The 12,722-nt window shown below is 33.1% G+C and overlaps 1 protein-coding gene across 3 annotated transcripts in view; it reads right to left on the reverse strand.

The window, feature by feature from the left end:
• Window positions 1-3,645: 3,645 nt before the first annotated feature.
• LOC142352981 (uncharacterized) overlaps window positions 3,646-12,722 on the reverse strand; it is a 68,129-nt gene continuing 59,052 nt past the window's right edge. For all 3 annotated transcript variants that reach the window (XM_075405148.1, XM_075405147.1, XM_075405149.1), the window contains exons 3-6: window positions 11,941-12,185; window positions 10,759-10,971; window positions 6,181-6,251; window positions 3,646-5,204 (exon numbers count right to left, since the gene is read on the reverse strand). In XM_075405148.1, the coding sequence (XP_075261263.1) occupies window positions 4,986-5,204; window positions 6,181-6,251; window positions 10,759-10,971; window positions 11,941-12,157 (720 nt within the window). In that variant the 5' untranslated portion in view covers window positions 12,158-12,185 and the 3' untranslated portion in view covers window positions 3,646-4,985. The remainder of the gene's footprint in view (window positions 5,205-6,180; window positions 6,252-10,758; window positions 10,972-11,940; window positions 12,186-12,722) is intronic.

The following is a 12,722-nucleotide window of genomic DNA, read 5'->3' on the forward strand; positions in this document are numbered from 1 at the left end:
AACAGAATTCCGAAAGCATTAAAAAGGAGACAGGAAAACATAACAAACAATAACGAGCGAAATTTAAAAAAAAACTATTGAAAGTCTTTACAGATTTTATTAATAAGGACACTGTCGCCAATAAAAGAAAGGTGACGAGATCGAATTCAGTCCCGAACAAGGGGTCCGGTGACAGAAGATTGTATAGGTTTTTTAAAAAAAACATTAGATAGTTTAATTCATGATTGGTTTCTGGTCAAAATTGACGTTAGCTTAGGTTGGTATAATGTTCAGACTTATGTTGTTCAATTTAGTGCAATCGCGTCATCAAATCGCTTTGTAAATTCTGCCCTCTCATTGGGTGAGGTTGGTTGAAGGCTCCCCTCAAGTTGGGCGAGATACTAGGCTGAACAAAGTTTCGGTACCGTGAAATTTTGGAAAAATTACCGTGTGGCGAATAACCAATTTTGGCCTGCTTGGCTGTCATCGCAATAATAGCATTCATTTTTCTGATTAAAAAAACTAGGAATTGAGAAGTTAAATTAATTCAAGACCATATCAAGTGGAACACCGGAGCAAAATTTCTATATGAAAATAGGCGATCATTGGGTATACTATGGTCAGATCTTAAAAATGTTTTTCAGATTGACAAGAATCAATTTTCTTCAGATTAAGAGTTAACTTCTGCTATTGTTTTGCAGAGATCTTATTGTTCAAGCCCACAATTATCTTCACCGATATTGATCTATATTTTCAGTTCATTTCAGTCACTTCTTGTGAAAGGTTACTGTAAAACCGGATAATGTCATTTGTAATCTGAAACCAAAAGACTGGAAACCAGCAATCTTGAAACAAAATAGAAAAACAGGTTAAGACTAAGAAGAAAAAGAGTAAATGAGGCCAGCGTGTTCATTGGTCGCTGTTGCAATAAAAAAAGTGCAATCAATTTGCCATTTAAAAAGTTGACCAATAAGCCTGAAAAAAAAACAGAAAACATATAAAAAACTTACCCGGATCTGTGTGTCAAAACAATTCAGTACTGAATCATAGAATTTCCACTATGATTTTTACTATCACCAGAATTCTGATCATGGCAATTTTTGGACATTTCATAGGAAAATTCATAGTAAAATTCTGAATTTCTTATGAACATGATGATTTTTTCTCAGCATTTATTCTGAACTTTATGATCTTCTTCTCTGCATTTATTCTGAACATCATGACTTTTCCTCTGAATTTGCTCTGATCAGTATGACAAAAAATCTTCAACATAATGAAAAAAAAACAAAGAGAAAACTTTAATTAATACAATCGGATATTTAAAAAGGGATAAATATCAAAAGAAAAAATTCATTGCAATTAAACGTTTTGTAATTTAATGCAACTAGTTTCAAAAGAGCTCCAAATGTCATTTCAATTCAGTAATTATACTTCAGCTCTCGAGGTGCTATATGCCAGCACTTATCACATTCACTTTCACTTCACTTTCACTTTCTCGGGGTGCCATATTGTTGTTGATTTGAATTTCTCGGGGTGCTATATATCACTCTCGCTTTCACTTTCACATATTCTCGTCCTCCTGGACTGATAACAGACCTCAGGGTTGGCAAAGAACTATTTCCAACATCATTCATTTGCACATCTCTGCCCGAGACTTCATCACTTGCTGACATCTTGAATGTGGCATGTCCCGTCTTCAACACATGTGTTCAAGAGATCCGACAGAAATCGAATCAGAATTTCCAGATTGTATGTAAGATCCTAAAGCAAATCTGACGCAGAACAAAGTTTTTATAATATTTAAAAAGCAAAAATGTTAAATTGTATTATATTATATATATATATATATATATATATATATATATATATTTATATATATTAATATTATTTATATATATATATATATATATATATATATATATATATATATATAAATATAGGACCCCCTAGATTGCTCATCGAACCCCCCCCCCTTTGCTCATAGAACCCCCCCCCAGATTGCTCACAGAACTCCCCCAGATTGCACATAGAACCCCCCAGATTGCTCATATTTATTCCAAAATACAGTGACCGAAAAAAAACAATTTCAAAGATTTGTAGCTTTTGTATGTGTGTACTATTATTTTTCATTATTCGATGAAAAAGATGAAAAAGAAACAAAAATGTGATTTGAAATGGTTTTTCTTTTCGAATAAAGGGCTGTCATATGTTGAAACAAAAATTGACCGCTTTTAAATAAAGTTTAGCGTAAGATAAACTTTTTTTCAATGATTCCATTTTCCATTTACAATATTTATTATATCAGTTCAATGCAGACAACGATAATTACATTAAAAGAGAACTTAAATCTATGCATCATTTTTCACTTTAGAAAACAGAATCATGTAGGGCTCTAATTAAGTCTTTGAGATGACAGCAGAAAGTGCGCAAAATTTTACTTGAGATTAACTCTTAGAAATTTCCTAACGAAGATTTCTGTTCATTTCTTAAAATGAAAAAAATCCATCAAATTTTTGAAAAATCTTAAAATAAAAAAGTTTGATTCTCAATTCACAAGTTGCGACCTTTTTAAATGATTTTTCGAAATCATTGTTTTTTATTATAGAGCGAGCATTATAGAGCTGAAAACAGAAAAAAACGAATTTTGGTACTAAAACCACATATTTTTTTTAAATAACAAGAGAATCCGGAGACCAAACATACAAAATCTTTATTTTTCGGTAGAGACTTTTTTCCAAATCAAAATTTGAACGGTTAAATAACCATCGAAAAGATGCATTTGAGTTTACTGTAAAAACTTTCCTTATTGTGGTTATCTTTCAACTATTGATTTGACTTCTTTGCTGAAACAGTAAAATTTGATTACTTTTACGTTTGAAAAACTGAGCAAAAATTATGAAACCTAAATCAGATTATCACTTTTATGTCAATTTGTCTAAGTGGTAACACTATGTAAACCAAAAACATACTGGCCTCTTTTGCCGTTTTTTATCAAAAATTTGATGGAAAAATTTGTATCAGTGAAAAAACAAACAACAGCAGGACTTTAGTCTTGCAAATCCTAGGTTTGAAGAATGCATCATCAGAAAAATCTTTCAATGGACAGGGAGTCAACTAAATGAATTGAAGCAGAAACCGAAAAGAGAAGATTTTTGGACAAAAACTAGTGATTTCAAAAATTTTTCAAAAAATTTCATAATGGTAAAAAAAGTAGCGGGAGCAAAATCTTTAGCGGGATCAAATCAATCTAAATTCTGTTGCTCTGAACAGGTAACTTAAATTATGGTAATTATTACCTCAGCTCCGAGCCAGCCAATTTTGAGTTGAACTGCAGTAGAACTTTTCTACAGCTTTAGATCTCAATCTGATCCCAAAAATGAGAAGTGTGAGGTGATCGTTTTTTCATCTTACCTTGATGATCAGACGTTTTTTTTGCAGAGAAACGCAAAATTATGCGTCTGATCTCTCTCCAGAAAACCAAAGTCTTGGTTCCTCTGAGCAAAAAGTTGGCCTCTGGAAAACCTCAAAATACGGCCTGGTGGCTTCTGAGACTTCGGTAGATATTTGCAGGTAGAACGACTTTATGAAAAACTCTTCAAATTTGACAGGAAATCATCTATAACATTTATTACTAAAGCTAATTCTTCATTTCAGCTTTGCACTGTATTTAAATAAAGAAATAAATTGAATTAACAATACATACATATAAATTTTGATTCATTAATTCTATACACAGAATAATCTATAGAAACATAGTCTACAAACTCAATTCAAAATAAATTAACATTTGAAAATTGATTTAAAAAATGAGCTAAAATAGGAAAAAGTCAGGGACCCCCGCCAAATTTTTAGTTTAGGAAAAATCATCCTCTGACTCGATCCAAATCAAATCGAAACCCACCTACACTACCCCCCCCCCCCTCCAAAAAAGTTATTGTACTTTTAAAACTGCGAGGTTGCAATAATTATTTTGAAGCCTGAGAAACGGGCTTCGTGAAGTCAATTTTTTTTTTAATTTCGTTTTTCGTTATACCGAGTAGAATAGCACGGGAAAACAGGATTTATGGACCTAAGAAAAATTATAGCAATAATATCACCAATTTCAGAAACTGCAGCAAATTGTCAAAGTTATGTCACACAAAGTCATTTGTCACAAAACTGACTATTTAATTTATAATTAATCACAATCAAAATTAATCACCACTAAAAAAGTTGCAATGAAAGCATCGTGGCAAGATGACAATAATTTGTAAACAAGTTGATATAGAAAATCAGATTTCAAGTTTGAGGACTTTAGAGCAATTTTACCACCGTGTCCTGGTCAACAAATCGAACGAGTCGCAACGAACTGGAAATATTCAGTCGATTTAGTTCTGAAATTTTATTGTTTAGTGTCGTTTTTTTTCGTTGAAAGTAAGTATTTTCTATTTTGACAGTTAGAAGATGTTGAAATACCAGATGAACAAGTTTTTGCTTCGGTTGCATATTTTTTTTGACGTGACAGAATTCTGATTAAATACTGGTCCGTCTATTCATAGAATACTTTTCGTTCGAGTAATCATAAATCGTATCGTATTCTGCATTTTGAAAAAAAAATGTGCAATTTCAATCGGAATATCTTCAATTAATCGGATTCGACATAAATGGATCTGATTATTAAATAAGTGACAGTTTTTGAGGTGGTTTAAGTCGTGAAATCTTCTATTTTGGATGTTCATTTTCTCTTCTGATTGAAATTGGTTCGAGCTATCCACATATTAGGACTAAAATAACTCAAAAATTAAAAATTGAAAGACGGGAATCGAAGTAATCGTTGCTTGTTTTGAACCACAAAACTCAAAACTCGAATACAGTAAAAGTCAACGACGGAGAGGGAAGTAAATAATAAATCTTGTTAGAAAAATAATAACAGAGCTGTATTTTGGCCATGGAAAATTGAACCATAATTGTATTGTGAGCCGGAATTAGTGACGAATAAATACGGCAGCAACTCATTAAAGTTTCCGTCATTCCTGGGCTGATTTTGACGTTGGGGTAGTAGCGGGTGATGGTGTGGGGTTCTTCCGAGGGGGGATAGAGGGAGTGGGGGTTTGGGAGGGGGTTGAGGGTTGGTCTTGGTGTTCGCTGTCGGATAGGTTCCTCTCCTGTTCCTTCAGTTTGTTCACAATCTCCTGATGTTCCTTCAGAAGGGTCTGCATTTCGTCACGACTGCGTTTCTTCTTTAGCTGAACAAACAACACCCAGAATTAAACAGACAAAAAATTAAGAAAAGAACAAACAAATATCCAGAAATAAACAAACAGATACACAGAAATAAACCTCGGACTACTTTCAAAAAATCTGTTTGAATATTGCTTTAAAATTTTTTGCCTTAATTTCCTTATTCTTCAACAAACGTCAGTTAAAAAAAAGTTGAATTTTTTGTGTGTTTAAGAGATTTTCTTCTGAAAATACCAAGAACAATTTAATGGCGTGCAGAAATCTACTGGAACAATTTCAACCGATTTTTTTCCTGACATTTAAAACGAAATTAAAAGAGCAACCAGATTGCTGCTAGACAACAACTGCAATTGCTTTGGAGTTCTTTAGCCTCAAAAAGCCAATTAAAAAATTAACACCTAAAAAAACTAAGCGAAAATAATTCTGTTTTTAACTTGCGGATTTAGGACAATTTTTCTGTGTAAAAAACGATTCGGAAAGCTACCTAAAACCATTTATTGTCCATTTTCAGCCAGCGAGTTAAGACATGCTTGACCAAAAAGTATTCTGCGAACAAACATAAACTAAATCTAAAAACAAGAGAGAGCAAGAGAATAATAAGTAAAAAGCTTACAAAGCAATAAGTTCAAAGCTCGTAATTTTGATAAAAAATAATTGCCAGACGTCGACCAAAATTTCCCAAAAACAGCTTTTACAAAACTTCACAAAAACATTCAACAGATTTATCAGACGGATGGATGATACTCAAAATGGAGAGTTTATTCAGCGTGAGACAAAAAGTAGTAAAATTAAGCCATAAATTAATGAAACCAGATTATTAATATTTTATTTTTGTCAATAATTGACCGAAAATTCTTCCTGTCAGAGCTACTAAGTTTTAAATTAACTTTTGAACCAGAAACATTTACTGAAACGCTAACGTAAAAAAAATTGGAAGCCATAAATTATTAACGTATCAAAATGTTAAAGTGATTTTCTAACCGCGTGTTCTGGACTCTGATGCTCCATGACTGGCGACTCAGCTGTGTTGTATGTGGGAGTCTTGTACCCCGCTGAAACATTTCCATTCAATTAGAAAAGCATCAATTTTTAGAAATTGACGAAAAAATAATTCTAATAAATCTTATAAAGTGGCCCTTTCAACATTTCACCTTCCTTTAAGGCGCACCATCCTTCCAAGCTGTAATGAAAAATGTCAGAATTATTTGTTCCGACCCCTCTTGAGGGGGGGGGACTATATACTCAAATGGGTTTTTTTGTTCAGACAGTTTTGGCCTATCGATATATTCATCGCAGAGAGTTGAGACTGGTATCATTAGAACGCTTGTCTAGCGTAGAATATGTAATTAAAAGATTATTTAATTTTTGTTTTGTGCAGGGAGTTATCGAGGTTTAACGTTTTGAGAAAATAGAGAGAATTCCGTTGCTTTTACTCACATTTTCCGAAATTTTTGCCTCAAAATTTGCCAATTTTGCTAAAATATATTTTATTTAGTATATATTAAAATATAGTATATAGTAAAATATAGTATATATTATTTGTAGTGACAAAACAAATTGTCGGCTATTTTTATTGAATTTTTTTGTCACAAATTCCGGCCAAATATTTCAGAATTAAGACTTTTTCATCACAAACAGCACGAAATAAGTTTCTTTAGTCCGCTTTGATTAAATTTTTAGGAAGTAAACATCTAAACACTACTAACACAACCTTTAAAGACTCAAAAAGCGGCTACTTCAAATTCTATTGAGAGTGCTCTTTAATTAAAAACGATGCCCAGTTTTTTTATTTCTCAAAAAACGAAATATCTATATCTATAACTTTCGAAGAATTAAGTGTTCTTGATAGACAAACAACATTAGAGCTAGTTTTGGACCAATCTTGGACTGATATAATCCCAAAATAAATCGGAATGTAATCAGTTGGTCTTTTTTTTAAAAAAATGATCTTTTTTATTTTAATTAAATAACAGGACATTTCAAACTAAAGCTCACTAAAGATAGGTCCAATTGGCTTCATAATTAGCCCCACTTTATCGTGCCTAGTTCATTACTTGAAAGCTTATGGTCGTTCTGACTTTTTTAGGTATTTGAGTTTTAGACAAATAAATGCTTATTGAACTTCGCCTCCAATTTTCTCTTAAATTAGTCAATTGTAGCTTATCGTCAGCAATGAAAGAATGCTTCTTCTTTCTACTGATTTCAAATTCAATCCCTATTGCAGTTTTACGCCTTAAGTTCTGATTTTCTAGCTTTGATACTACTAGATTTCATATATATTTTTAATTTTTAGGTATTTGCCCGTTTTTCACATTTTCTAGTTTTACCACATTATCACGTTATTAACAGTTCATATATAACGTCATTGGCGTTCAAAATAAGGCATTAAGTGCCGTTTTTACTTTGTCCTTTTAGTTGTATGAATTTTCCTTTACAATGACCCAGTTTCAGTGGCTTTGCATGGAAGAATCGACGAGCCAATATTCTGATGTTAGTTAAAAGCTGATGGCTTTCATGACTCTGAAAACAATTCTTATCCAAAATAAAAAAAAATACTTTTTAACTTCGCAATTTTTTCCCTTTTATTGCCTGTTTGTAATCTAGTCTCAATAATAAGAGGCCAAATACGACATTATTGTTGTCAGAGAAAGGTGTCAAATGGGATTGGTGTCACACAATCTAATGTTTTTCAAGAATTCGTTATGTCTGTACTGGCTTCTACAAGGAAAAAAAATAAAATAATTTTGTGTTTTTGTCATGTTTTGTACACAAAAAACCTTTTCTGGATAATTGTAGTTCTCAAGGGTGTCCTCTGGATGAAAAAAAGAAACTATTTAATTATTTTATCTTGTAGTTAATGGCTTCAATATCTTTGGAAATAATTTTTTTTCGAAAAATAAGGTATTACTTACTTTTGCATTTTTGTCAATTTTGTCAACTTGTTATCTAGTTTCTTTAATGAGAGGTCAATTAAAACATTATTGATGTGTGCAGAAAGTGCAATCGAACGTATTTTGAGAGCCAAATTATGGCTTACTGAATTTGAAAGCGTTTTCTGACAAGTTTTAATTGGTTTTTTCTTTGTCTGTTTGTTGTTCTCTTTTTAGCCCCATAACAATCAAAACTGACAGTTCCTAATTCCTTCAATAGAAGCACTAGTAATTGTGCACCTAGGGCATATTTTAGTTGATTTCAAATGGTTTTCATTAATTTGAAACCAATTTTTTTGAAAAAAAATAAGTGAATTTTTCAGTTTTCTTTTTTTGTTCCTTATTGTCTAATTGTTACCAACCCTTATTATAGACTAATCCCATATCTTTTCTAGTGAACTAAAAATTTTTTTGTTTGGTTTCAGTTATATCTGGCCCTATTTTGACTTTGTTATTAATTTTTGTTTTTTAAAACGGACATGAAGTTTTTTGCTGTAATTATTTTTTGTTAAGGTTGTTTGATTTTGCTGTTAATCTTGAGTCGTTTTCTTAATATTGGCAAATCTCATCAATCTAATGCACCTTTTTTCAATCCACTACTGAGTTGTTTGCTTTGGAGGCACTGTTTTTGTTCATTCACCAAACTTTTTTGAAAATTACATACATTTTTGGGTTTTTCTATCTGTTCCTCATTTGGTAGAACATCAAGCAAAAACTGTGGATGAACGGTACTGGAACCCTATGTGCAATTTCTCATTACCGAGTCTCCTTGTTTAGCTCAGAATTTCAAAATGATGGACAAATTTCTTCAATGAATGAAGAAATTTAAATGACTTTGTTTCTGGTCGACTTCAATGATAAAATGTAGGACATTTTGTTTTTTTTATATACTGATGACCCATTATATATTAATGAAATTAGAAACCAAACGGCTGCTTCGATAGCAGACCAACTATTTACATAAAATTTTCTGACAGCAATTTTCGCTTCAATTTCTATTCTATTCTAAAAATTTTTTGGTAGCCAAAATGAAGAAATTTGCGTAATATTGACCTAAAGAGTGACGATAAACAAAGATTAAATTGAAATGAGACTGTTGTTTTGGTTCTGTTTTGTAACCAATAATGCTATAGTTTTTTCGATTTTCATTTCATAACCCCCTACAATTTAACAACGATTCTTCAACCCTTATGTTATTCAAACGAAATAAATAAAACCATATATTGCTTTGAAATATTTTAAGAGCCCTTTAATTGGGAAAAAAATATGCCTGATTGAACTTTAATTAGCCGATTTAATAACGACTAATGCTGATGCCAAGGCTGAATGACTTATGTATTAAAATAATAATCTCACAGCAAGGACGATTATCACTGATTTTAATCTGTAAGTTACGGCTCATAACTGGCAAGAAAAAACGCTGAAATCTGAATTTTCAAAAACAAAAATTTAGCCACTCGCAAAATGTTTGCATTATATTTTCCCTATTAGATCAATTAAAAAAAGAAAAGTGGATCAAAATCTTGAACATTTCTGGTTTTAATGCATCTTGAAATCAAAATGATAACTGCCAACTTTGAGATTTTTTGCAATAACTTTTGTCAAGTTCTCACTGTTGAATCGGCCTCCTATATTCACCCCTTAAATCTTGAGTCAAATGGAGGCCGCCAAAGAGGGCAACACAAAATTAGGTAATGGTGATGAGGTTAGGCATTATGGGAAACAATAGTTGCTCAGCGGATCCCAGCCTGGAATATGGAAACTTTTGGCCAAATTGCAAAGCAATTCTGTCGTGCAAAAAATAACTTTTTGGATTGCATCGTCTAGTTATTTCTGACCCCGGGAGAAAAAGTAAATGAGTTTGGATGGAACGATTTTGAAATTGGAGTAGATTTACTGGGAAGAAACTGATATTATTTTTTGTGCTATTGCCTTTTTTTTCTTAGTTCTGAAATTGAAAAATTGAAATTCCTAATTGGTGTGCACAGTTTTTGTATCATTTGGTGCAAAACTTAAACAGCATATATGCAGCCAAAAAGTCAATCTGGTTTTTAGTGAATTTTCCGTTGAACACATGGTTAAATTTAATTTCGGTTTGCTCAATTATGCCTGCATCAGAATTTTTTTTATTTGGCTTTTATAGATTCATTTGAAAAATATCAGATTTCAGTCTTCTAGACTATGCCAGCACTCGAAATTTTTCAATTCAAATCAAATTGCAACAAAACTAGTGCAAAGTGGTCAAGTGTTGTTTTTCGATCAAAGGCATTCAGCTAAAAAAAAATCTGTCTCGTCATTATGTGTCGATTTCAACGATTTCAATTTGGAAGCCGAAATAGATAAAAAATAATCCGGTTTTAAACCAACTTCTAATGGGAATAAATTGCGGGTTAAATGACAGGGATGAATTTATACGGTTAAAATTAAAGGTGGTTAAATCAACTGGTTTTTAAAGAAGTATAGCCAGAGTTTTCAGGTAATCTTTTGAGTTGCATCTGTTCTTTGTCTATTTTAACTTTTAAACTTTTGGTACGGCGTTTATGAAGCCTTTCACTAGTGTGATATGACGTTTCAGTAAAAGATCAGGCGCGTCACAAACGGAAAAGATTCAAAATTTGAATTCTCTTACAAAGAAGATCCTTCTCGTCAACATCATCATTTTCGTGACAGTCCACATCGAATGACACCATGACAGCCCCCATCTGTATCGAAAGCCTCCTGTCGCCTGTGGGTTTTGGAGGGATAACGTCACTGGGCAGAATGTCATCTTCATCCTCATCTTCGGTACCCCCGTCCTCCTCGTCCGCATCCTGGCCAGCTTGGTCTCCATCCACACCCTCATCTGTAATATAATTGGAAATCTTTTTTAGATCCATAGTTTTCAGTATATGCTCCCATATTTAGAAGGGGCATATTATTTGCACCCACTAACCCTCCGAAAAAATTCATATGTCTTGTTGCTACGAAGTAACCATCTAAACTACAAATATTAGTTTGAGGTGTAATTATACGAAGCGGATCGAAGCGCTTATAGCCAACAAGGGTGCTCTTTAAGAGGTTGACCCTTCTTGAAAACTATATCCAAGATTGGAACACCATAACCACATATAAGGTTCCATTCAGACCATAAAACTTTCTTAATTAATTTTGCTATAGTTTAAGGCTTAATCAATATCAAAATTTTGTTATACCAGATTAACCAGATTGTTGTTTTGCTTAAATTTAGAGTTTGGGGACTGCGAATAATTCCAATTAGTTGCTAATGAAGATAGCTGCCTCCATTTAAAAAATATGAAACTAACTGCAAAATTTTTCATTACTTCTATGCTCCATTGAAAAAAATTGTATTTTGTCACCCAAACGTTGGGGCTTGAGGTATTTGTTAAAAAATGCTTTGAAAAATACGTTGCTGGAAATTTCAAAAAAGCAGGAAAAAATGGACTCTGACGGCTGCATTTTTGTTTTTTTTTTCTAATCGGGCATCCTATGACATGACCACAAAATTGGTCCTCCTAGCTCTGAAAATATGCAAATTTGGTTTTAAAAAAATTATGATCACGAAAAAAACGCATAGATGACGCCAATAAGTCTTTACTACGTTTCATTTCATCTGATCAGCTGATCAGGAGTGCCCTAAATTGCTCCATTAGTACAATTATTTTTTGACACATCAAACATTTCACACAATTTTTTTTGATTTATGGAAAACTTTTGTGCTGCCATTTTTTTCGTTAATTTTACATGCAAGTTTCTACTGTTACGGACTTAACTGTTATTTTGATTGAGTGGGGTTGTATTTTCTAGAACTTACTCTGTGGGTCTTCATCTTGGACAGTGCTGAAAATGATGTCCACTTCTGGCTCATGATCATGGTCTTCTGTGGGTGTAGGTGGAGTGTCCATAACTACTACTGGGGGACTTTGATGAGGTACTTGAGAGGGTGTTGAAGTTTGTTCCACGGTTGATGCCTCCGCTTTCTCCGGGTTTTTGGCTGTGGTGTCGCCCGAGTCCGATTCCCGTTTGTGCATTGTCAATAATCAGGATATTTTGGGTCTTCTAAATAATTCATTGGACTCTTTAAGTAATGATTACGTGGCTCCGCTCGAAATCGGGTCTTTCCCATTATAGCTCCCCCCTCCATGAAATTATAACCCCCCATTATGGTATAATTACCATAATTGGGGGAGGGGGAGGTGGCTATAGGTTATCTGACCATTAAGCTGGGGGGGGGCTATAACGAGAAAGACCCGAAATCACTGAGAACTTCTTGCGCTCATAGAGAACCGCGAAGTGATTCGAGATATTAAGTCAGAATTTCGAAGTGACTTCAGCAGAGTCACTTAACAATGCTTAAAACACGAAACGCGCACGATTTAAAATGACAAAAGTCAACGAAATTCAACTTCTGGCTAAGTAGCAATTTCTGGCATTTTGACTTCTGGCACTGACGACTTTCGGCACTTTAAAATGTGCACGTGATTGTTTTAAGAGAAGCTATTGAAGTCAATTTAATAAGAGCTGTTTTTTAATAATGTTTTAACAATTCAAAAAAATGCAAAAAAGTGCTCCAATCTCGATAGGGTGGGCATTTCT

Source organism: Convolutriloba macropyga, chromosome 14, assembly GCF_964194025.1.
Source record: "Convolutriloba macropyga chromosome 14, txConMacr16.3, whole genome shotgun sequence".
NCBI lineage: Eukaryota > Metazoa > Xenacoelomorpha > Acoela > Convolutidae > Convolutriloba > Convolutriloba macropyga.